This window comes from Apium graveolens, chromosome 5, assembly GCF_009905375.1.
Source record: "Apium graveolens cultivar Ventura chromosome 5, ASM990537v1, whole genome shotgun sequence".
Lineage (NCBI taxonomy): Eukaryota > Viridiplantae > Streptophyta > Magnoliopsida > Apiales > Apiaceae > Apium > Apium graveolens.
In genome coordinates this window covers 145,945,394-145,972,150 of record NC_133651.1, presented here as the reverse complement: position 1 = coordinate 145,972,150, position 26,757 = coordinate 145,945,394, and the positions used below count along the sequence as shown (strand labels likewise).

The window sequence follows — 26,757 nt, the reverse complement described above, 5'->3', positions numbered from 1 at the left end:
TTTTAATGAAAGCAGAATATTTTTCTGAGTCTAGAGACGTTCGTTTCGTATTAAACGGACGAACGGTTTATTTACTATGAATTTTGAACATTTTTCGGAATTAAAACGGGTCTCCGAATCATTTTATAATTAAATAATAGGGCTCGAACTCCCGAAAATAATTTTATAAGAATTATTGAGTCTGGAAAATAATTTAAAATAATATTTTATTGCTCGAAATTATTTTTCGGAATTTTTAAATTAAAAATAAATAATTAAATCTAATTAAATAATCAATTAAAATTAATTAATAACTAATTAAATTAATCAATCAATTAATATTTAAATTAATTTACTAATTAAATAATTAATTAAAAACTAAAATTAATTAATTAATTAATTAATTAAGATTTATTTTAGTATTAATAATAATTTTCAGAAAATAGATTATGAATTTTTAAAATTTTAAAATAAAAAAAAATCAATTTCTGAAATTATTATAAAAAGAAAATATAATTTCTGAAAATAATAAAACAGAAATCCAGTTTTTGAAAATTTTTAAAGTCTTAGGGACTGAAAATGCAAGACTAATAAAACTATAGGGGTTAAACGGTAATTTACAGTCTTCGTCCCCGGTCATCTTCTCCGGTGGTCGGCCGCCATTAACGGCGGCCCCCAAAGTTTTTCCGGCGACTGCAAGCATGCCCAGAAATTCATCAAAATAACAGCAAATACTTTGCTCGATACCAGAAACACGATTGCAAGATCAAAATTATCAAATAATTAGCAAATCGACCGGAAAACTTGATCAAAGTTTCCGTCGCCGCCGTACTCTATTTTCCGGCCAAGTCATTCCGAGAATCCTCCGTTCAAGCCACCAGTACCAATCGATTCGTTTTTAACGATCTATTCATTGGTGTAATGGATTTAAGCTAATAACCCATAACAAATAAACACCCAATTTCCAATTAAAAATATTCATAGCTATAAACCCTAATGTTAAAATCCGAGAATCAAACAACAATTTGAACATGTTATTGAACTCCAAATCAGTCATATAATATACCAAAATGACCAGGACAAGATTATCTACAAGATTCTAGCATCAAATCACACAAACAACATCAAGAAGAAAAAAATCATATTTTAATCCATAATTAATTCGAATTAAAATAATTAAATCAGAAAAATACCTTAATTTCTGGGTAAAAACTGATGATTGATTCAGAAAGAAGATTTCAAGAGTTTCGTTTTGATATGCTGCACGCCCGAATCGGAGTTCAATAACGCTTCCGTTCGTGAGTTTGATTCTCAGGAACTTATCGGTTTCTAGGGTTTTCTCTGTATTTACTGCATTTTTTACAGGTTGCAAATGAATAAACGAAATAAATGAAATAAGAAATAGGCTATTTATATTTACGGAATATTGGTTCGTTCTGGATCATTTTGGATCGATAAATTAGTTGCTTAGCCGCTAAGTAACTGCAAAACGATCCAAAAATAGATTACTTAGCCGCTAAGTAACTATGAAAATGATACAATTTAATACCAGATTTGGATAATTATCAAAATCGAGCTTTTCATAAAACACCATATACGAAAATAATGTAAAAATATCTCGTCTCTCGAGAATACGGGTTTTGTTGATTTATCGAAATAACTATTGTATCGAAAATCTTGCGTTGGGTTGTGCACGGGTCAAATCGTAATCCGGATCGAAAAAGTCAAAACACGGAAAATGTTCGGAATTACCAGATTAGGTTAGGAAGGAGTTTTCGGAAGAGTTTCGGGTTGTAAAAACTTAAAAACAGTTGAAGTTGGACGATTCCCGGCTTTATAAAATAGTTTTATAATTACTCAGAAAATAATTAATAAATCCATAAATCATTATAAAATCATATAACAATCAAAAATTACCAGGAAATATTACAATTATCTATATTTTATTCTAGACATATAAAAATTAAAATACGTGAAAAAATATCACATATAAACACCCAAACATCAATTCCACTTATCATATAATTCACTAAAATTCACATAAAATCACGTAAATAATTCCAAATAATTATAATAATAATATTTGAAAATATGGGATATTACATCGGGTTAAGACAAAATAATAAATAATACTGATCCGGCTAATTATTTTTTTTTTGGAAGGCTATAACATTGGAAACAGAAGGTCCCAATTATAATAGAGACATTACATCAGAAGGTTCAGCACGGTTAAAGAACACAACAACAAAAACAAATATACCTCAACTACTAAAACACAAACTACTGAGAAATCAAGACAGACAAACCAGGGAAACTCAAACAACTACTAACTCAACTAGATACTCTAACCAGAGACCTAGCTACCTAAATGCCTAAAACTGAAAGCATTCACTGCACAAGTTTACCACCCCAATCCGCATACTAACTAAAAAAATATACCATTGAACTAGAATAAACAAATTAATATTTATTATCATCCATGATAAAAAGTTTGTTATACAATTGATTCAAACTAACACAAAATTAAAAATTAAAATCAAAATATAATTTTACCAACAGGAACAAAATCATATATACTAATTATTTGAGTTAAACCAAAATTATCTAATTGATCCGGAATTAAAATATTAAAATTAAACTAAAAATAATCAGTTTGATTTAGTCGGAGTAACGGGCATCAAGATAAAATAAAATACAGTAAACCACTGACCCCGAATAAATCAAATTATTATTGTCTTTTTTAAATAGCTCTTATAGTTAATCGATTAAACAATTATTTTGCTAAAATAGTATTTTTCTAATCAATGTCCCAAACATAATGGAAACATTGTATTTTTTTATACGTGTATTAATCTATTATCATGAAATCATATCATTTAAAATTTAAAATGAGCATATTTAATAATCAATTCAAATTTTTTAAAAAAAAATTATATGTTATACTAAAAAAGATATGTGCAATCTTTTAAACTGGTAATTTAATATATGTGTTATGGCTAAAAAATTAGTGTGTATTTATTGTTAGGGTTCGTGATTAGTGTGTATTTATTGCTAGGGTTCGTGAGCTTCAAGGTTCTATTTGAATGCTCTCATGTTTCGTGACTCAATCTATCTTCATAAGATGCCTACATACCTTGTTGTGTGCTAAGAATCAATTAAAAAACGTAATTCTGAATTGTGGGGTGAGCCGGATGCCCTTGAATTGGATAAGTATTAAGAGACTTGATGGACAAGTTTCAGACTTAGAGTGGATTTTGGAGTCCTAAAATGCAGGAAATTGATTCCTTGTCCATGAGATTTCTTGAAGGCTAATCTTCAAGTAATTCTATCCTTATTTAGATTTTACTTGTCAGCTATTTTTACCCATATTAATTAATTTTGTAATTAATTAATATTCAGGTTTTTGGATCCGTTTAAATGAACTTTATTTATAATCCAAACTTGATATAATTAATGCAATATTAATTAAGCAATTAAGATCTATTTCATTCCCTACTAACATATTAACATGAATCCAAAAAATAGTCATTACTCATTCCATCTTTTAACCAAAGGTGTAAATAAGCTATGAGGAAAAAAAAGTATAAAAAAGTTACGATATTCCTCATTTCCTCCTGCTTTATGATCTAAAATTTGAAATTAGAAATTAGAATAAATTAATAGACGTGTACAGTAAGCAGCAGCGAGGTGGTATTAATATTGAGGCAATTCGTGTTATAGTAATTAAATGAGAAAGCAAAGAAAAGAATCTCCTCAGTGTGGCGTAAATTGAGGTCAGCCATTGAAGGAACTTTCTCCCTCTCCCTCGTTTTCTTCACCTTTTTCTTTGTTAGTAGTATTACATTACAGACACACTGTGCAGGTGATGTTGTTAAGTTGAGCTGAGTTGTAGTGAGCAAATAAAATGTTGACGTGCATGCCTCGCTCAAAGCAACCGAATGCAACAACTGGACATGATGGTGATTTGTCTCCTGACGATCAGCAGATTAAATTCTCCGATCGAATTCCGCCTATTCATCCTAACACTAAACTACAACACTCTAGCAGAACTATCACTTCTCAGGTACGTATTTATATTTTATTCACTAATTTCACCAAGTGGAGGCTAGACTAGACTTGAAAACCGACTAACATTAAAATTTTCATTACATACATTTTTTGAAATTCCAGTTAAACTTTTGAAGTTACTGAATTTGTTTTATCAAAAAACCCGTGTTTAATGTTTCCGTCGAGATATTTTGAAGTTGTGGTTCCGTCAATGTGTTTAAACATGTATTTGTGTAATTAAAGTTGAAATTTTGTTAGATCAAGGATATGGCGTTGAAAGCATCAGGCGCTTATAGGAACTGTACACCGTGTACTGGTCCAGTGACTCAGGCTCAACGGCAGAAAAGTTATAGCGATTCAGACTCGGGATCCGACAAGTTCCGGTGGTCATATCGTCGTACAGGGAGCTCGAATTCGAGTGCGGGTAGCGGGAAGGTGTGGGGGAAGGAAATGGAGGCGAGACTCAAGGGAATTTCGAGTGGAGAGGCAACTCCTGCATCAACTCTGTTCTCGGCGAGTGGACGCCGTGTTGAACCGGTGGTGTTGGTAGAGGAAAATGAGCCTAAAGAGTGGGTTGCTCAAGTGGAACCCGGCGTTCTCATTACTTTTGTCTCCCTTCCACGTGGCGGTAATCACCTTAAACGTATTCGGTTCAGGTATTATTACTCAGTAGTCTTTTAGTTTTGGTAACCACTTTTATCTGAAAACCTTAGGTGTAATTAGGTCGCAGTAGTTTGATTCTTTGAGAGGCTTTGATTCTCGAACAATAAGTTTGAATTGTCGAATAATACAGTGTGCGTTGAATTGTGTTAATGGTTTTCGTAAAAACCTAAAAACATGCTTAGAAATTGCTGCTTTTGCTATGCACTGAAAAAGAATCATCTAGGTAGTTGAAATGGGCTGGGGACTGGCTAATAGATACTACAAGTTGTTGTCTACTATTGGCACTTAAATATGAAAAACAAAGACAATGTTTCATTTTTTTAATCATAAAGTTATTGTTGAATTGCCTAGGATTGAGACCAATAAAATGCAACCCTCATTCTTCTAGTCTGTATAAAATTTTCTTGGATTCCTTTTTCGGTTTTTCATACTAAAAAATTAGTTGGTCTTTGTAATGTTCTTGTTGCCAGCCTATACAATACGAGACATTTACACATTGTTGGCTTCTCTTGTGTTTACAAATTATTACTTTTCTCGTCAGTTAAAAACAAATGAAGTAAGTTAAGTTGACATGATATATTAATGGAGAAAATAATCTAAAAACAGAAGGATCTTCTTAAATCTCTAGTGAGGTAACTGTTATTAGTTGGTAGGGGTACTCGATTGTCCAACATAATGGTACATCATTGGTTTCTCTAGTGTTTAACACAAGACTGAAGACTATCACATCTGTGTGGTAAATTTTGACCTTAAACAGGAAAATCATCCTATAATATTGAGTAGCCCATGCAAAAAGTGTATTACCAATTATTACATATAGCAACCAAAAGTATAATTAGTTCCAGATAGTCCTCCAGTAGATTTGAAATTTCTTACAGGCCTGGCAGTAATTATACAGGTTATCAATTATCATGGACTGACCACCAATAATAACAATGATTTGTAACTGTGTGTGTAGAGGTAGATTAGATTCCCCAATGCCTAAATTTAAAAAAACTTGTAGTGGGCCTGGTTTGATTGTGTTGGAGTTGGCTTTTCCAGAGTGTTGTTGTTTTGTCGGGGCTGCCCTCTTGCTTTCTCTTTCAATCTATTCCACGCTTTGTCTTAGGTTTGTCATTTGTGACTATATTCAGTCCTTTCATATTGCAGACAACTGAGTAGAGATGTGAAATGAACAATATTTCTGGCTAAACAGTAGACATAACCTAGCTAGCTGAGTGATGACAAAATGTGAACATCAGTTTTGGTCATTTATAAACTACAGATGCTTCACTTTCTTCTTTACTAGGACAAAACTGACACTATGAAGAATTCTTATTACTTAACATGTTGCTCATTTCATTATTGTATTAACTGATGATCTAAAACTTATATTACCTAATCTAGTCTTGATACATTTAGTAAATGTTATGATTTGAGAATGGACAGTGACCCAAATGTATCTCCCATAAAATGATTTTAATGATGTTATCATATGTCTGAATATGATGTTCTCACCAACCTCTCTTCCCCCACATAATTAAACAAAAATATAGGATACCTTCTACGCTATGTCAAATTCTTTACTAGATCATGTCCCCATAAGAACTTGCAATTCTAAACTTGTCCAGACTCCTGACAATGCCCACTTCTAAATGGCTCTTCCTTTTATCAGTTGCAGATTGCATCATACTATTATGTGTTTTATCTTTTGTTAGTGCTGGAACTCTACGTTCCCTATCTATACAAGGATAGTGGTAAAAAATTTCCTACAAGTTTAGATTTGTAATTAGTGAATATTTGTTTTTTAACAGTCGAGAAATCTTTAACAAATGGCAAGCTCAAAAGTGGTGGGCAGAGAATTATGATAAAGTAATGGAGCTTTACAATGTTCAAAGGTTAAACAAGCAAGCATTCCCCCTTCCAACCCCTCCAAGATCCGAAGATGATCATGTGAGCTTCAAATTCATCTGATGCAAAATAGTTTGCTTAGATTGTGTTGACATCATGTGTTTAAATCTTGTTCTGCTTTCTGGCTCTAACATTTGTTTGCACAATATTCTTAAGTTAATATACTTTTGGTTCCAATGTATGTGCAATAACTACAAGTACAAATTAAATAGTATAGTTTCGTTTCAGTAATACCATTCTCTTTCTCATAACAGAATTTGAAAATTGACTCCGTTCAAGGCAGCCCCGTTACCCCACCATTGAATAAAGAACGGTTACCTCGTACCCTATATCGTCCAATGGGAATGGGGTACTCATCCTCAGATTCCTTTGAACACCATCCTATGCACTCACGCCATAACAATGACTCGTGTGGGCTTACTGCAACTCCAAAGCTCTCCAGCATTAGTGGCACAAAAACAGAAACATCATCAATGGATGCCTCTATAAGGACTAGCTCATCAAGAGATGCAGATTGCTCAGGAGATTTATCTATCAGCAATGCCAGTGATCTCGAGACTGAATGGGTTGAGCAGGATGAACCGGGTGTTTATATTACAATCAGAGCCTTAGCAGGTGGTGCAAGGGAGCTCAGACGTGTCAGATTCAGGTTAGCCCTCTAACTTAAAAACTTGACGGCAGGGTACTCCAGGTAGATATATTTATGTGCTACTAGTAGATAGCTAAATAATATTCACAACCTTTGCTATAGCTGAAATCTATTATGCTGGTTTTGCCGTTTGGTTAGCAAATGTTTCTTCTATAAGTGGAATGTTGATGTTAGTATTCTGCAAACTCCCCCCCCCCACAAATAAAAAAGAAGCACTATTAATCTACTATGAGTTATGATAGAAATGTTAGATTTTTCCTCTGAACTTACACTGCCGCAATAAAACTACATCATTATTTAGTCCATGTATCATCTTTATGATGAGGTGTAGCATTATTACTCCAAGAACTTGATCCACTGTTAAATTAATCAAGCATGGCCGGAATCGATGTTTTGCAGTCTGTCAAGTAATCAACAGTCATCTATTTCTTTTTTAAGTCTAAACTTGATGAATGTGATTGTTAGAATCAAACGTGCTTGACCCGAAGGATATAACTTGTATTCATTAGTTTAGTTGTTACAGACTTGATTCATGTTCTAATCTCTTGTCAGCCGAGAAAAGTTTGGGGAGATGCATGCTAGACTATGGTGGGAGGAAAACCGATCTAGGATACACAAGCAGTATTTATGATCAACTTACAGTGTGCAAGCAAGTCCAATTAATTTTGGTTTGAGCAAGTGAAGCGTGGTGCCTTTGTAAAGCTGTTCTTTCTGGGCTACACAACTTCAGTTTCTTATTCAGAAAGTTGTAAAGATGATTTTAGACTTCGTCTGCAGTCTACAGATATATATGGGGTTGAGGTATACCATATTTAAGTATGTCGGATCCTTACATGAGAAAAGGTCCAAACTTTGTGACTGCTTCAATTTATTTTGAAGTAGTAAGGTTTCCTTTCTTTCCCTTCTTTTTTTTTTGTCAATTAATATATATTCATTCACCTCGAATATATATTTTCATCAATCAACAGCAGTTGTTTTCAGTTGAAGCAAACAGACACGAAAGTTATAACTACGAATTTAGATTCAAACCGCTGGCTTAACAAGAAGGATTACGTAGTACAAGGGCCCCGGATACATGTTAACATTAAGAATTTATAAAAATATGTTCTAAAGCAGATTACCAAAAGAAATAAATTTAATGAGTTTCATTATTACAACTTTAGTGAAGATTTCAGAGTTGAAATGAAAGCAATAGTTACTTCTTTGACATCTGTTCATCTTCGTCTTTAAAACTCAGAGACCAAATATACCTGTAAAATCAACTCAATCAAAAGATACGTTAAATGTCAAGATTGTCGCACTATCAAATAATCACTTGGAGTCGAAGTACTCTCAAAACTCTGGTGAAATGGTTGCTTCTGAATGAAATAAACTCCATGATCTCTCGTTATTGTCGAGGTTTGAGCAAGATATGCAGATAGTAAACTATCTTTGCAGGCCTGCTAATGAGTGATGCCAAAAGAATTGACTAGCGTATTGTCTTGCATAAAATCCATGGTAAACGGGAATATCTAGCATATCACTTTACCTAGAATAGATATGATAAAACAACCTTTCATCTGATAAATCTTTCAGCTAGCTTATGCTAATGCTAGCCTTAGTATGCTCAGTAATCTCACGGAGATAGATAGATAGGAATACTGATTAATAAGAATGAGCGAAGATTGCTTCTTACGAGCTATGTTTAGTAGTCGACACATGCTCAATACTCAACAGTACCCAACAATGATAATGTTGGCAGCAAATGGTGCAAGTACAGTCAGTGTGTGTAGTGTTTAAAGTTTTATTTTTAGGCCAATTTAATACCATAATCTCTTGTTTCATCATCTCTTATTTCTGCCTTCAACTTAGATAATGCGATCATTTCTTTTTGTAATAAAGAGAATTATATCTTCTTTTAATGGGGTGGCAAAAATTCTCTTTTCTCGGATATCAGCTTTTACTTTAAATTTACAAATCTGTACAGTGACTTCAACCTGAAAAATTGTTTGTACAAGTTGACTGATGAACAATTACATAGCAACAAAATTATGAAGGAGAATATATATCATCAGTCGCACTAGCTCCTTCTCAATGTACATTGCAGAATCACACGCACGCGTGGGTCTCCTCCCACCCCACCCCCTGCTTAATTTTATTTTAGTCCTACTTGTACATATTAACTTTCTCTTGCTACTTATTTTTCCCATTACTCACACTTCTCTCCCTACAAACACTTAGCACCAATTTGTTTCTAATAATTCCTGCTACCATTTCTGCCTCTAGACAGAATGAGTACTAGGGAGACAATGTCGGGATATCCACCACGACGAAAATTGCCTTCATTTTCCTCGTCTCTTCTCGACTCGATCTACAGATCGATAGATGAGCCTGAGTGCAATGAGGAATTGTATAGAACGAAGCAAGAGGTGGATCATCAAGTGGAGGTGGTTCCAAGTCTTCGTCCAGCAATCATGATTGAAAAATGGATGGAAGATGGTAGGAGTAAGAATGAAATTTCTAGTAAACACACTTTCAAAAATTTGAATGGCTCCAATTCTTCAGATTCCAGCTGCTGTGGCACCATGTTTTCGTCGTCTGATAATGAGTCGGCGACAAGATCAAGGCAAAAATCGTCGTTTTCTCATATAATGCAGACGCCAAAGCGCGAAATGAAGTTCATTACGACAACAAAATCTAGAGCATTGCAAATTTATAGTGAACTGAAGAAGGTGAAACAACCGATTTCACCTGGTGGTCGAATTGCTAGCATTTTGAATTCTATTTTCAGCTCGAAAACCATGAAAAAATCGAAGTTCAATGAAGATGTAGGCTCGGTAACAAAATCAAGATCGCTTCATGAAACTACAAATACATCAGCTTCTTCATTTTCAAGAACTTGCTTGAGAAAAACACCATCTTCCAAATGTAAGATGAATAGCAATGGCATGAGAAGGGCTGTGAGATTTAGCCCTGTAAGTGTGAATATTGTTGATGAAGATTGTGAACGCGAGACTGTTTACAAAGATGATCCTACCATCGTGTCTTTTCCAATTGTTAGGAATCTGGACAAGAAAATTTACAATGCAGCAAACGGAGATGTTATTAACTACGGAGGAATCGTACATAAGAATGATCACAGAGATTGTGAAGATGATATAGCAAGCTGTTCAAGCTCTGATCTGTTTGAGCTTGATAACATTGGGGCAGCCGGCATTGGACTTTATGCAGAGGAGCTGCCGGTTTATGGGACTACTAATCTCAAAACTAACAAGGCCATTGCAAAGGGTTATGTTTTCTAGTTATGTTAGGCTTTAAACATTAGCTTAATTTTCCTGCAGACATGATAACTTGAAGGCACTCTTTTGTTATCAGAAAGTTTAGTATAACAATGGTTTTAGGTATTTGGGGTTGTGAATAAGGAAACGTGTTGTTTTTTTCTTGATTGTGTATCAACATGCCTATGAGTCATATCTACATTTTAATGTAAAACAAGTGTTGTAGCTCAAAATTTTGAATTTTAAAGAGTGATATATGTTTTGCTACGGTCTAACAAAATAGGCAATAGATCTCCTGATTCCCTGAAGCAAAATGTGTGATGAAAAATCTTAAGTTATCTAACGTCGGTTGTGGAACAGACAGACGGAGTACTAATTGATATCCCATAAATCCAAGAAAGTTTTTACTTCACTCCATTGTGCACTATCATAGTTAGTCCTGGTAATAGTTGAGGTTAATTACAGTAAATATAACTTAATATTTGGGTGCCAAGACGGGGGACGTACGAGTGTTCAAGTGCCGACACTCAAGTTGTAGCAGGGGGTAGTGATAGTTAGGTTATCGTTGGTGAGAGGGTGAAACATAGTTGATAGTTAGGACATCACTGCTGTAAGCATTTTTCTTGTTCTCTTCTTGTACTCTTGTTTTTGTGTTGCCTAATCATGACTTTTAATGTTCAGGCTAACTCCCGGGTTGCTGGACTGGTTTGCATAACCCGGAGCCTTCAGGCGAAGGCTGATGCTGCCGAGGTCTACCAGACTGAATCCGAGCGGCTGTCCCGGGAGATTCGGGAGTTGAAGGAGGCGAGTGCAAGGGAGGCTGCTGCTCATAAGAAGATTTTGGACGAGATCCGGGAGAGGCAGGACCGGGCTGAGGCTTCTGTTCGGGAGATGAGGGCTGAAAATCAGAAGTTGAAGGACGATCTTGCCGCCCGGCCCACTCCCGAGAAGGTTCTGGCAGGGTTCCGGGGTACTCCCGCGTACTTCGAAGAGCTGAATGACAAAGCGCTGGAGAAGATCCAGATCTGCTGGAATGTTGCTTCGAAGTATCTTGGCGAAGAGCCTCATGGTACAATAGACGTCTTCTTGGAGAAGTATATAGAAGAGGAGACCCGGTTGGAGCAGGAAAAAGAAGCTATTCGGGCAATGGATTCCGGTGTTGGGACGTCCAGCAATGTTCCCTCCTTCTACGGGTCGCCACTTGCTGAACAGCCTCCCATACCAGAGGGCAATCCGGAGCAGCCTCCTTCGCCTCCCGCCGACTCTGCCGCTGAAGCTTAAAGATTCTGCCATGTCTTGGCATGTAATTTTATTTCCTTATTTTTAGCTTAAGTTATTCCGAACTAAGCCTTTTGGCTTTTTAGACGATTGTAATTTGAATCTTGGTTTGCCCCCCGGGGTGTGTTTTCCCGGGGTAGTTTAATGTTATTATGCTCTGTTTCCTTCATATTGATTCGCATGTTTTAGAGCTTCAGACTTGGACACATGGGCTGTGTTTTAGTGGACCCCGGGATGGGGTAAAATTTTAACTTTACTAACGTTTTATGAATACTCATGTGGCTGAGCTTTTATAGGACCCCGAGCAGGGGTAATTACGTTTAACTCCTGGGTTGGGTTTTTATAGGTCCCCGGGCAGGGGTGAATCTCCATTTGATAGAAAATTTTTAAAGTACACATGGGCTGTGCTTTTGCAGACCCCGGGTTGGGGTAACAACATTTAACTTTGAGAATTTTTATAAGTACTCATGGGTTGAGCTTTTATAGGACCCCGGGCAGGGGTAAATCTCCATTTGATAGAAATTTTTAAAGTACACATGGGCTGTGCTTATGAAATAGCGGAGCAACGTAATGAAATTGATTCAAGCTATGGAACGCTTAAAGCAGAGTTTTTCATTCATATTGAAAGCAAAAATTACATTCTGGGGTGGATGAGGACAGTGCTTACATCAAAATGTCATAATATAAATGTAGATGTGTTTCCCGGGTGTGCACCTTTTCCTTATTGGTAGAATTTCCTTAGGCGGGTTCCATGCCAGGTGTTGGGGACCTCGGTTCCACTGAGGTAGCTTAGCTTGTAAGTTCCTGGACGGATCACTTCTTTGACTATATAGGGGCCTTCCCAGTTTGGCTGTAGCTTTCCCTGGTTAGTTGGGTCCGAGGCTTCAGTGTCCCGGAGTACTAGATCTCCTGCCATATATTCCCGTATTCTGGCTTTCTTCGCAAAGTAAAGCTTTGTTTTTTCCTTGTAGCTTTCCATTTTTTCTACGGCCCGATCTCTTACCTCGTCCAGGAGTTCGAGGTTGGTCCTGAGGCCTTCTATGTTGGAGACCTCGTCAAAGTTGGTCACTCTGTGAGAAGGGGATCCGGCCTCTATCGGTAACCGGGCTTCAGTACCGTAGGCGAGCTTGAACGGAGTCTCCCCGGTTCCCGTCCGGGGGGTAGTTCTGTATGACCATAGAACCTTCGGGAGTTCTTCCGGCCAGTTCTTTTTAGAGTCTTCCAATCTCTTTTCCAGGCCTCGGAGTATAATTCTGTTTGTGACCTCGACTTGTCCATTCCCTTGTGGATGGGCAACAGATGCTTTTTTGTGTCTGATCCCGAGTTCTTTTAGATAGGTTTCAAAATCTGAACCCACGAACTGCGGGCCATTGTCCGAGATTAAGACCATCGGGATCCCGAACCTCATTACAATCGTGTCTACAAACTTGATGCAATCTTGTTGGTTAATGGTTCTCATAGCCTTGGCCTCCGCCCACTTAGTCATATAATCTATTGCTACTAGGACATAACGGAGATCTCCTTTCGCTCGAGGGAAAGGACCCATGATGTCAATTCCCCAGACAGCGAATGGGATTGGTGAGAGAACGGATCCCGGGAGGCTTGACCCCTGCTTTGGTACGTTGCTGAACTTCTGGCACTTACTGCATTTTTTGACATAGGCGCATGAATCAGCGTGGATTGTTGGCCAGTAATAGCCTTGTCTGATGACTTTGTAGGCTAGAGCTTTAGCCGCTAGGTGATCCCCGCAGATCCCTTCATGAACTTCCCGGAGGCAGTAATGCGCTTCCTCCGGATCAACGCACTTTAGAGTTGGTGCAGAGAAAGTTCTCCGGTATAACTGATTGTTTTCCAGAAAGAAGCGTGCAGCCTTATACTTGAGGTACCGGGCTTTGTTCTGATCTTCCGGCAGGGTACCGTCCTCGAGGTAGGCTATGTAGGGCGTCATCCAATTCTCCGGGCTGCTAACACAAAATACTTCTTGTCTATCGGTGCTGGGGGCTCCGAGTTCCTCGAAGTAAACCGAACTGCTTAGATCTGAAGTATTCTGGACGAGCTTGGACAGCTCGTCTGCTTTCGCATTTTCCTCTCTGTTTATCTGCAAGATGGTCGAGTCCGGGATGGTTTCCAGGATTGCTCTAACCATTTCCTGATATCGGGCCAATTTAGGATCTTTTGCGACATATTCACCCTTGGTTTGTCTTACCACGATCTGAGAATCGCTGTAGGTTGTTAACCTCTTTACTCCAAGGGATTTGGCTAGCCTAAGCCCGGAGAGTAGGGCTTCATATTCAGCCTGGTTGTTTGTTGCTTTGAAGGCGAAGGTGATGGCCTGCTGAATTACGAATCCATCCGGGCTGGAGAGGATCAGACCAGCTCCGCACCTTTCGGCTGTGGCCGAGCCATCGACATATAGCGTCCAAAGATCCCGGTTGTTAGACTCTTTTTTATCTTTGGAACTGGTTTCCGGCGTTTTGGGGGTTTCTGGGAAAGTGCATTCCATGACAAACTCGGCCAACGCCTGGGCTTTTATGGTTGTCCTCGGGATGAATTTGATGTTGAATTGGCTCAATTCAATTGCCCAATTGACTAATCTTCCGGAGGCGTCCGGTTTGTGGATGATTTTGCGAAGTGGTTGATTGGTGATTACTCTGATTTCCCTGCCTTGGAAGTATTGTCTTAGCTTTCTGCTCGAGTGCACGAGGGCCAGTGTGAATTTTTCCAGGTTGGGGTACCGGGTTTCAGCGTCTTTCAGGACTTGGCTCGCATAATATACCGGGGTCTGTGTGCCATTTTCCTCCCTGATGAGTGCAGAGGATACTGCTCTCTCCCCGGCTGCGATGTATAGGTAAAGGGGCTCCCCGGGCTTTGCTTTTGATAAAATAGGCGGGTTCATCAGATGCCGCTTTACTTCCTCAAACGTTGTTTGACAGTCCTGGGTCCATTCGATTAGCTTTTTGTTCTGGGCTCCTTTTAACAGCTCAAAGAACGGTAAGCATTTCTCTGCCAGCTTTGGGATAAATCTCCGAAGTGCCGCTAGGCATCCTGAGAGCTTTTGGATGTCTTTTTGAGTTCGGGGGACTGTCATTTCCATTATAGCTTTGATCTTCTCCGGGTTGGCCTCTATTCCTCTCTCGCTGACTAGAAAGCCTAAAAACTTCCCGGAAGGGACCCCGAACGTGCATTTTTCCGGATTCAGCTTCATGTTGTATTTTCTCAAGTTTTCGAAACACTCCCGAAGGTCCTGGATGTGCTCTGAGGTTGTGACTGACTTGGCGATCATGTCATCAACATAAGATTCCATGTTCCTGCCCAGTTGCTCTTTAAAGATGGTATTCATCATTTTTTGGTATGTTGCCCCGGCGTTGATTAACCCAAACGGCATCATAACAAAAGCGTAGACGGCCCGGTGTGTGATGAATGCTGTTTTTGCAATATCTGCCGGATTCATCTTGACCTGGTTATAACCCGAGAAGGCATCCATAAAACTTAACATGACATGGCCCGAGGTCGCGTCTATCAGCTGGTCTATATTGGGCAGGGGGTAAGAGTTTTTAGGACATGCTGAATTGAGGTTTGTATAATCCACGCACATTCGCCACTTGCCGTTGGGTTTTTTGACCAGCACAACGTTTGCTAGCCAGTCCGGATATTTAATTTCACAGATTATGTCTGCCTTTAACAACTTCTCGACTTCTTGGTCGATTGCCTGTTGCCTTTCCGTGGCGAAGTTCCTTCGCTTTTGTTTGATTGGTTTTTGCCTTGGATCTACATCCAGACTGTGCATGGCGACGGATTCATCGATTCCTGGCATGTCTTCCGGGGACCAGGCGAATACGTCAGCGTGTTCTTTTAGTAGGCTGATAAGCTCCTTTTGGAATGTGGTTTCCAATCCCTTTCCGATTTTGATTTTTCGGGTGGGGTTCCCGAGTTCCAAATCTACCTCGATTGTCTGTTGGGCCGGTTCTACCTTCGTCTTCTCCTTGCTTTCTACAAACTTTTGAATCCGGGCGTCAGCGTTGGTTACGCTGTATCCGGAGTCTTCGATCATGTTCACATCCAGACGGGGCCTTTTACTAAGGTGCTCTCGATGCTTCTTTCTGCTTTGTCCCTTGGGCAGGGACATTATTCTCTTCCGGTTTTCGGGTTCTGTTTCTGCCATGACGAGTGCTTGACCATAGCATCTACCGGCCATTTCTCTATCTCCTTTCAGTTCTCCAGTGCCTCCTGGGGTGGGGAACTTGAGTTTCAAGTGGATAGTTGAGGGGATCGCCCTGAGCTTGGTGATAGTGGGCCTTCCAAGGATCATATTGTATGAGGAGGTTGCGTTTATCACATAGAATTTCATCATATGGGAGACCACTCGGGGTGCGGTTCCAAATATGATGGGAAGATAGATGATACCCCGGATTGGAATCATGGTGTTCCCGAATCCGTACAAAGGGTCTTCAAGACAGGGATCCATTCTGAGGTGTCCGAGCTCCATCCTGTTGAGCGTGTGCTCGAATACGATATTAGCAGATGAACCATTATCAACTAGGATTCTTTTTACCTCGTTATTTGCGACGTCAAGGGTCACCACTAATGCCAAGTTGTGATCCGGATCGAGGCCCTCATAATCAGAATAAGAAAAGCAAATCGGTTCGTCCTCCTGAGTCTGGATCATCATTACGTCATTCTCCCGATCCGGGCTCCGCGGTGGGGAGACTGTGCCGCCGAAAACAACATTCACCACATTTTTCCCTCTTCCCGTGGCTCTGTCTTTGTCATTCGAGCCCCTTTGAAGATACTGGTTCATGTTTCCTTTCTTGATTTGGTCTTCTATGAACATCTTGAGGGAGAAACAGTTTTCAGTAGTATGGCCATGATCTTCGTGATAGCCACAATGCTTGTCCCGGGCCCTGTTTTCGGGCGGTGCTAGCAAGGGTTTTGGCGGATAATAAAACGGTTTGCCCTTGACTCCGCGCAAAATATCGGCCCGGGGCCTGTTGAGGGGTGTCCACTCCGGTTCCGGCTTGGGTTCCTTCTTTGTCTTGGGTTTCCTTTCACCCTTTCTTGATTCGGTGTATGTATCCCGGGGTGGGGTTCCCCGGGACTGCTGAATGTAGTTGGCTTGTCTGTCAAGCTTGTATCTCTTGTCTCTCCGGGACGACGAGCGTCGTTCCGGAGACTCGTCATCGTCTTGTATTCTTCTGTTCATCTTCATTGATTTGAGGAAATCATTTTCCTTTATGAACTTTGATGCCAACGCGTATGCTGACGCCAGGCTTTGGGGCTCCCTGTGAATCAGGTCTTTGACATAGCCTTCACAAGATATCGGGTGCAAGTTTCTTCGGAAGATGTTTACTGCCTCCTTTTCTTCTAAGTTGGAGAGTTGGTTGATTGCTTCCTGGAATCTTTTGATGAATTCCGGAAGGGATTCCTTGCTTCTTTGTTGGATTGTTTCTAGGTGACACATCTGCAACTCGTTCATCCGGTTGGCCCTAAATCTTTTCAAAAATATCTCGCGGAAGTCTTTCCAGGAGTCCACGCTCCGGGATGGTATGCGGCTGAACCATTTCTGAGCGCCCCCCTTCAGTGTTGATGCGAAGAATCGGCATCTAGTCAGGTCGCTGTAATCATAAATATTGGATATTTGCTCAAAATAGTTCAGATGCTCTTCAGGGTCAGCCAGCCCGTCAAAAGAGTCGAAATTGAAATGCTTCAGCCCTGACTCTCTAGGGGTGGCCTCCAGGCTCTTTGTGAACGGGGTCGCTGCTGCCCCTACTTCCATGTCGCCCTCTACTTTCCTTTTGAGGTCTCGAAGGACCCGGGCCATTTGTTCTTGCTTGGACTCCTTCTCCGGTTCCGAGTCTGAGGAAACGTGAATCCGGTGGGCCCTTTTCTTAAGTTTGGCCTCCTCCTCCTGGATCCTCCTTTCTATGGATTCTTGGGCTTTAGCCTCTTCTTCTTTCCGGATTCTCTCCCGGAGGGCCGCCTTTCTTATTTCATCTCTGGCGTCCTCTGGTGGCTTTTTTAAGTTCTTCGCAATCCGGTCGAAGACGGATCCCCGAGATTCTCCGGACTGTTCTTTAGACCGCTCTCGCTGATCCCCTGGGCGGGTCTCTGGCTCGGCGTTCTGCTTTTCCTTCCACAAGTCCATAGCCGCCTGTATCTGTTCCGGGGTCATGCTCCCCCATGGGCTTGTGGTGATCCCTGTGTGTTTGTGGGCAGCTTTTTCGATGATTATTCTCTGATCTCCTGGTTGGAGATTTTGAGAGGGAGTCCGGGTTATGGGGAACCCTTCGTCCAGGTCTTCCGTGTCTCCATCCCTGGGTTGGGGAGGAGGCGGCAGGAAAGAGGCGGAAACTGCTGCCTTGCTTTTTCTTGTAGTCATGGTTATGGGAGATGGTGTTTCGTGTTTGTCGGAGGTTCGCCCCTCCTTCTAGCGCCAATGATAATCCCAGATCACCCCGGGACCTTCTCCTTGTAAGGCCCGACCTCGAACTCCTTTTAGGCTGTGGCGATGGCCGTGTGCGGTGTAGCTGTAGGGTGGGAACCTACAAAACAGAACCGGAGGGGGGTAGCGTCCCCGCGGCACCTCCGGCGTGAGGATGAGAAAGGGTTTTGAGGAGAAGAAGGGCAAAGTTGGAATTATACAGATATGTTTGTGAGGAGTACGTGTGTGCAGGTAAAAATATGTGTGTAAGAGAGAGAGTATAAAAGCTTGTCCTAACCTTCCTTCTGTTCTACCTTTTATAGGCCTCCTACTAGGGTTTAGGGGTTTGTTCCTTTTCATCTGGACCGTAGGTTGGCCTTTTGGACTGTAGGGCATCTGGACGCCTGGGATGCGTCAGAGTACTATCAGATCTGGACCGTAAGAACGTTCTGGATTCCGGGTGCCTGGAAGGTGGTGATGTTGCCACGTGTCCTGGGCTCCCCAAGGTCAACGCTGAATCCGTCAGAGTACTATCGGATCTGGACCGTAGGAACGTTCTGGATCCCGGGAACGTGGACGGTGGTGATGCCGCCACGTGTCCTGGGGTCTTATGATTGGGCCCTGGGCCTCTCCAATTGGGCCTGACTTATTATGGGCTATCAATAGTAGCATGTCGATGGACAGCAGTAGAGTTAGAATTTAGGATGTAGTGGATACACAAGAAAAGGGGGAGGAGGGACACTAGAAAAAAGGAACACTGACCCATAAACGAATCTCACAAGTCAAATAAATAAAGATGAGGAATGATAACGCACATGCAAACTCTAAATTTTTCACCTACGACAGAAAATTAAGTAGATTTTGCACTAATACCCCTCTTCTCCACACTAAGCTGTGAATAGAACCCTACTTCGTTTACTCATTTTTCACACGCATAATCCCCCTTATTTTCTTTGGTCCTTGATGAATCGCTTTCACTTTAGGCGTAACTTAATGGTGTTCACACGCAGAAAATGCATACACGGATACACTCCACACTCCACACTCCACATCAATATTTCTGAATGAGGGAAGCAGAATCAGGCCATTGCACATAGCCTGCAACTCTTGCCAGCTGTAGTAGGGAATTTATAGTTTCCGCTATTTTAGAATTCTAGTTCCGTCAGTGTATAAGAATGATTTATACCAGATGAAAGATGTTCAGGGAAACAATGGTTAAGATGTAGTATTAGATCATGTATACGATGATTAGGCAAAGTGGAATATATAAAACATGCAGGAGAATATAATATGGAACAGCCTGCAAACAGCATATACCTAACATAGACTTTGCAATTTGCAGAGGCACTAAAAATTACAGTCTCCCCCACCATGTCGTACTTTTACGGAGTAATCTAAAGATCAGTATGGATAATTAAAAAGGCATAAAAGTTCAGTCTAAATGAATTGTTAATATTATTTGTTTTTCACTCAGTTTGATAGACAACAAAAGCAAAACATTAGTTGAATTCTATAGTGAGTACTAGCAAGCGGAGATAAAACGTGCATATGGCAGACTATAATTTTATAAGAAATGTATGACACACGCCAGGATTCAAATGCCAGATACCTCGAGTAAGTACGGACAGAGCAATAAAACAACAACACTGTTAATATATACCTGCTAATCCTTGTTTACGGGGGTTTAGTTTTTGATTACCTCTTTACGATTAATTTTTTATATCAGTTTTTACTGTAAAATAATGAGTCACTAACAAATACTATTATCAAACAATAAAGGTAACAACTGCTGAGTTTATTTAGTTTCAAGTAAAGCGAGTATTGACAGTATTATTACACGTGAAAACCTGGCATTGGTATGTAGTTTACAAATGTCTACACGTGCGCTGGTGCGCACACTGTGATATGTCGTCTCAATTTCCCAATGTATTTCTTCTGCTAGATTCACAAAATTGTATATAATATTTTTCATAAAATGAATATTTGGTACACGTTGATTTAAATGGCACCTTATATTCATATTAACATGTCAATTAAAATATCACACATCATGTATCATATTATATTATAAATTTTTTGTGGACCAAATTTTATACATGTTCTCTTCTCCTCGTCAGGATTAGGAGAAGTAACGTAAGAAGCTTTAGTGGCATGGTAATCGAGTGGTGCCATTATCGATCACTAATTTTGTAATTAATATTGGGCTGCAGATGATGTTTATTTGAAGGTCAATTGTGTTACTACTAATTTCGGAATTGATGTAGGTTGGATTACTCGAGATGTCATTATAATACTTTTTAGATTAAAGAATTTGAATATTCTATGCGTTAAACAATCTGAAAACAAAACAGCTACTTGGTTAGCTCAATTTTTTATTCACAATCAGGTTGTAGTTGACAGTTCGGGGGTTTGTCCCGGCTGGGGTTCAATGTTTTAATGAAATCTTCATTTTGTTCGTCAAAAAAATAAAAATAAAAACCATGTTAATTAATTAATTTTGTTAATATTAATTCGAAACTGATTTGAATTAATATTCTATTAAATCAATTATAATTATTCGTATAAAAGGCGTATTAATTATTTAAAAGCCCAAGACCGGTGAAAATATAAAATTAGCAAAATTAGTCTGTGATTGGACGGTCCAATTTTCTGCTACATTCGTGTCTGCACATCGCACACATGGTCTTTGCAAGCTTCGGATAAGCTCAGTAATCCCATGATTTGCACCGCTGCCCGCACTCGCACGTAGAAGATGAAGCACTACCTTAGTAACGCATTTAGACACTACTAGAGCATTATGCTATATAAAATAATGGAAACTCAATTTTCATTTCAATGTGGGATATAATTTGCATACTAGTATTTTCCGCTCTTAAATAATGATATTTAGATAATCATATATCATTCATCTTTTTGTCATTTTGAGTGATTCAAATTGCCTCGAAAAACTCTCACGAAGGAGCACGCATTCCAAGTATCACTTGTTGTGCGCACACAACATTCGCTCACTCAAGTATGGTTCAAACATGAGTTGACAATGTGGGGTTAAAACCCATATTTTCCAATATTTCTTGCTTCTCTAACTTTGTCAAAGTTATACAGATCTGCAAGAGAATCCAACTCATGTCCCTTCTTTTCCAATCTCCTCTCCCGCTACTTTTTCCCACCAATTGTACCATAAAATAGATTGCCCCCAATTTTCTTCAATTCCCCCCCCCCCATTTTCTTATATCCGACCTAGTTCACTCATTATCTCCTATCAGATAGATATAACTCTTGTAAAATTCATAGTTTTGTGATTTTGATTTATAATTCTTTATAATTTATAATTCCACTTATGCTATAATCTGAAAATTAAGTAGTCTATCAATTCATTGTCCTGCATAGTTAGAATATTAATTTTTTTCTAAAATACAAAAACCTTAGGATAAATTCATTAAAATCAAACTTTAAAAACACAAAAATACACACCGACTGTTGTGCAAGACTTGCCTGTATTATAACAAGACTAAGTCACATTGACAATCCTAAGATTTAGTTGTATGATAGTCTTAATCTGTATTTTGTATTGTATTACATGAGTTTGTAAAGATGTTAAAGATCATACTAGAGTATTTTTCTGTAAACAGTCTCAAGCCTAAAAATAAACTCTGGAAGAAGATCAACAAGATTATGCCTCAGAGAAAATGTGAAGAAGTTTGGAGTTGAATAAATCCGTTTTAGGAAAAATGTTCTTAGTCAAGAAATCTACAAGTCACGGATTAAGTCATATAGAAAAGTCATTCGAGAACTCTAGAATGACTTATCGAGAAGTCCAAAATAACTTATAGATAAGTCTCGGAGATATCGACAAGTCATTTATGCATATAGAGAACTCATAGATATCGACAAGTTAAAATAAAGATATGAATATTGGAGATATCGACAAGTCAATTTCTCATTAGAGATCTCAGAGATATCAACAAGTCAAAATGCACATAAAGATCTCAGAGATATCGAAAAGTCATTTCTACATGCAGGGATTTGGAGACCTTGACAAGCTAAGTTCACTTATAGAGAACTCAGAGATATCGACAAGTCAAAATACTTATAGAGAACTCAAAGACCTCGACAAGTCAAAATACTTATAGAGAACTCAAAGACCTCGACAAGTCAAAACACTTATAGAGAACTCAGAGATCTCGATAAGCCATTATACTTATCGAGATGTCAGTTATCTATACAACAAACTGGAGATCTTGATATGAACCTCAAGTACGGAATGTAGACAAGTTAAAGATTCAAGATTATCAATCAACAAACGATCTAATCGCTTAGATTGAAAATTCTACAAAAGCAACTTGAAGAGTGCAAGATCAAGGGTTAAGATTAACTGAAAAAGAAAGGTCACAGACCTACAGGATTTGAAAAGATTCACTAAGACAAAAATGGAAAGTTTTAGAGATAACTTAAAGTAAGGTTTAGTACATCTTACTGCATGCTGTATAAACCTGTGTTTACTAATCTATAAAGTAAATATCGGTCATTTGCTTTTAAATGTAACAAACAGATCTAGATTTTCTAGTACTCTCTTAAGGATGAAGCTTAGTTCTTTACTTACAAAGAACCCAAAAATTTATAGCAAGACATACTTAATTTTAATACAAAGTTAAGTAAGCTTTGAAAATATTGTGTGTGTTGTGCATGTTTTATTAATTATGTTAAACACAATATCTCTACAATTTAGACTGCTTTGTTCACCATTTTCCAAATAGTTTTGAAAAAGCCTAAAAAGAAAGAAAACACATTCGCCCCCCTCTGTGTTACACTTAATATCTAACACCGACTACTTCCAATGTAGCTTTATTCCAAGACATCTTTTGTTTAATTTTTTTTCAAAGGCGTCCTTATTATACAATAAAAAGATATTCATACGTACTTCAAAAATAAACAAAAAACAATAACTAATTAGTAGCATGTAAAAATCTAATTATCTCTCGCGCCCGTCAACTATATTATAGAAAGAGTAAATAAAATTGAAAGGCATATGTCATAGCCTATTTGTTTATTCGAGGATTTAACTCAACTCAAATAAGGATGTAACAAGTAAATAGTGGTTCTATCATCTGAAAGATCTCTCAAAGTAACATATGTCAAAGGATTAAGTAACATTGTTCATCTACAGACTTGAGGACTTAATTCACTGAAAGAAGCTCAAGAAATTGATCAAGCCTCAGTGATATAAACCAAGATTGTGGATTTAATCAAGTGACAGAGATCTTGTCAGGGTATCAATTAATTACAGGGATTTAATCTGAAGAAAATCAAGACATGAAGAAACATCACAGATGTTAGTCATTCATGAACCAGACAGTACATCGAGTGTCAACATTGAAGTGGTGAAATGGATTCATAAGTTTCAGTGATTTTCAGAATATTGTCAGAAGAGTGGTTGCTGTTAAAGATTAGTATTAATTCTCTATTAATTAAATAAGTCATATAATTTAATTAAGAAAATAAATTATATCTGCAAAGATTAATTTATTGATTAATTGAATTAATTCGTTAATTAATTCTGAATTAATATTATGCATTTTTCAGAAATGATTTTGAATTAATATTCAAAATTAACTCAGCAAGATAAATATTTGAACTGGTATGACAATTGGATTGTCATACCGAAAGTCTTTCCAAGTCTGTTTAGATTGTCTTGCTGATAGTCTTTCCAGCTTAAAGGATGGTCTTGCCGATAGTCTTGCCAGTTCAATCAATAGTCTCACCGATTGTCTTGCTAGTTCAAAAGGATTGTCTTGCCAACAAATCAGGTGGTTATTTGATTACTTAAACAACAGAAGCTAATTTTCAACAGCAGAGCATTGAATATCAAAATCAACTGAAGAACACAGAACAAAGAAAAAGCAGAGAACTTATTGCAATTTCTCAGGACATTAATTTCTAGTATTTATTATTAAATCTAAACCACTAGAAATCCTTCTCTTGTTCTTGTGTAACTATCTAGCGGATCAAAATCCCTAGAACTTAATCTTAAATTGCATTTAGCATTTGATCCTTTTTATTTCAAAAATAGAAAAAGTTCATGTCGAATTTATTCTAGATTTGGAATAATTTATTTGAGATTAATCCCTTGTAAACGATACCGTTGTTGTAACACCTTTCAAGTTTAATAATAGTTTTATTTAACTTGAATTTTGTTTCACTTTTTTATTCCGTATTTTATTCGATTAAACGGTATAGTTTGTATTCAACCCCCCTTCTACAAACATATTGGAACTTAACAATTGGTATCAGGGCCTTCTGATTAACGAACAAATCAAGATCCTAGACTTTTGTGATTCTTCCACTCCTTGAATTTTTATTTACTCAAAAAATTCATAATGACTACACAAAAAGTTGGAACCGTTAAAATTCCACTATTCGATAAAGAAAATTATATTATGTGGAAGAAGAAGATGCTCTTGTTTTTACAAGTTGTAAATCCCAAATATCTGGACGTGTTAAAGAAGGGTCCAAAAATTCCAATGGTTATTGAACTAGAGGTTATAGAAGATGATGTTGTAATTACCAAAGCTAGAACCTATGTAAAAGACCCTGCGGATTTTTCTCCTTCTGAAAAAGAAGAAGCCTCCTTGGATGCCAACCTTCAATTAATTTTAGTTGATTCCCTTGATCCCTTGATGAACAGACATGTGATGAACTGTAAAAATTCGAAACACATCTGGGAAACTATTGAGGTGATTAATGAAGGCACAGAGGAAGTTCGAGAGAACAAGTTAGAGATCCTAACCTCTGAGTATGAACACTTTAAATCCAATCCAGGAGAAGGAATCACTGAAATGTTTGAGAGGTACAATGCATTGATCAACAACCTGAACATAAATGGAAAATATTACTCAATCAGGGAGGTCAACAAAAAGTTCCTTTTAACACTGCCAACTCATCTTGAACATAGAATCACTGCCATAAGAGAAGCGAGAGATCTGAATGAGATTTCTTTGAAAAGGCTCTATGGTGTGCTAAAAACCTATGAGTTGGAGCAGATTCAGCAGAAGGAAGTCTACGGGAAAGGAAGAGTGGTCAGCACGTCTACTGCTCTAGTAGCTGAAGAACCACAACAACAACAACAATCTCAACAGTCAAAGAGAATGGTACAGTCTTCCAAGGCTGAAGAAAATGTGATAGTAGCAGAATTTGATCCTCCTACTACAAATCAATCAGGAGATGATTTTTACTCCTTGGAAGAACTGGAGCAATTGGAAGATGAGTCAATGGCCCTGATTATCAAGAGATTCTTCGATGTCAGATTCAAGAGGAATCCCAAGTTCAAGTACAAGTCCAACTACAACAGATTCCAGAAAGGTGGATCTTCATCCTCTAACACCAGCAGTGGTGGATACAAAACAGGGATGGTTGATCGAAGCACCATTCGATGCTTTAACTGCAATGAGTTGGGACACTTTGCCACAGAATGCAGGAAGCCAAAACAAGTTAGGAAGAACTCTTATGATTCTAATCAGAAGAGTAAATCTGAAAGGGCTTACCTGGCAAAGGGAAGAAGCTGGGATGATACTGACAGTGAAGATGAAGAAGTTGGGAATCTTGCTCTTATGGCTAGTGATGCAAACACCTCATCGTCAAGAAAAGAGGTAAAATTTACTGATGCTGAATTAGTCTATCATCTAGGAGGCTCCTTAGATTGTGCTCGTCGTGATAATGAAATGTTAACTCAACAAATCAAAGACCTTGAGAAAGAGGTCAATGAATTAAGACTTGTGCACATTAATCAAGATAAATTAAAAGAACAAGTATCTTTTCTAGAGAATAGAGTTGACTGTTATAGACAACTCGAAACTATTCTCAAAGACAAGATCACCGGTCTTGAGACTAAGGTCAAAGCTTACTTTAATTCTTGCTCTAAGGCTAAAGAGTTCTACAATAAGCAAGATATTAATCAAACATCTGGAGTAGGTTATGATTATAATGTTGCTATTGGAAAATTAGGCATAAACTCCCCTCCTCATATTTGTGCTAAAGGTTGGGAAGTACCACATGTGCTTAAGGGTGTTGATAAACCCCTCTATAAAAAATTAATTGCTGAACCATTTGATGAGACCTCTTTTATTATTCAAGAAGAAATACATGCTGAAGATCTTGCTAATGAGAAGGTTGTTTCCAAGTCAAGTGTGTCAAAAGTTCCAGTCAAAGTAGTGAAAGCAACTAAGACTAACTCAGACACACCTGAGTTGGATAACAAAAATGCCATGCCTACCATGCATAATTTTCCTATTGCTAATTCCTCTCATAAAGTATGTGGTACTTTTAATTTGATGGTTGCTTATTTTAATGATAAGCACGTTTCTAGTGATAAGACTACTCCTCGTTAGCATGTGAATAATAATAAGCATAATAGGTCTAAGACTGCTAGTCCTCCTAAAGCTAGAAAGGAGACATTTGTGCCTAAGCCTAAACAGAAATTTGTCAAGGCTGTTTACAAGGTCAAATGTCTAGTCATTGAGAAAGTTGAGAACATTAAAGTTAAAAATGTTGTTTTGCCTGATAAAGGCCAATTTTACAAGTAT

At 38.3% G+C, this 26,757-nt stretch overlaps 2 protein-coding genes across 3 annotated transcripts; both read left to right on the top strand.

The window, feature by feature from the left end:
- The first annotated feature begins 3,647 nt into the window (after window positions 1-3,647).
- On the top strand, window positions 3,648-8,047 carry LOC141724556 (protein Brevis radix-like 4). Of its 2 annotated transcripts, none has more exons than XM_074526730.1 (6): window positions 3,648-3,752; window positions 3,842-4,042; window positions 4,285-4,682; window positions 6,483-6,621; window positions 6,834-7,228; window positions 7,781-8,047. In XM_074526730.1, exons 2-6 carry the CDS (start codon window positions 3,884-3,886, stop codon window positions 7,857-7,859), a joined length of 1,170 nt encoding a protein of 389 aa, XP_074382831.1. In that variant the 5' UTR covers window positions 3,648-3,752; window positions 3,842-3,883; the 3' UTR covers window positions 7,860-8,047. The 2 variants fall into 2 exon arrangements, with proteins under 2 accessions (XP_074382831.1, XP_074382832.1); XM_074526731.1 differs by having other exon boundaries at window positions 3,662-3,752; window positions 3,829-4,042.
- Window positions 8,048-9,516: 1,469 nt separating this feature from the next.
- On the top strand, window positions 9,517-10,509 carry LOC141660424 (protein BIG GRAIN 1-like B). The gene has a single exon (XM_074467407.1). The coding sequence runs from the start codon at window positions 9,517-9,519 to the stop codon at window positions 10,507-10,509; it is 993 nt and encodes a 330-aa protein (XP_074323508.1).
- The last annotated feature ends 16,248 nt before the right edge of the window (window positions 10,510-26,757 follow it).

Coding starts and splice junctions, on each gene's coding strand:
- LOC141660424 (XM_074467407.1), top strand. CDS start 9,517: ATGTCGGGATATCCACCACGACGAAAATTGCCTTCATTTTCCTCGTCT.
- LOC141724556 (XM_074526730.1), top strand. CDS start 3,884: ATGTTGACGTGCATGCCTCGCTCAAAGCAACCGAATGCAACAACTGGA. Junction 6,622..6,833: donor CAAGATCCGAAGATGATCAT/GTGAGCTTCAAA, acceptor TTCTCATAACAG/AATTTGAAAATTGACTCCGT. Junction 7,229..7,780: donor CTCAGACGTGTCAGATTCAG/GTTAGCCCTCTA, acceptor ATCTCTTGTCAG/CCGAGAAAAGTTTGGGGAGA.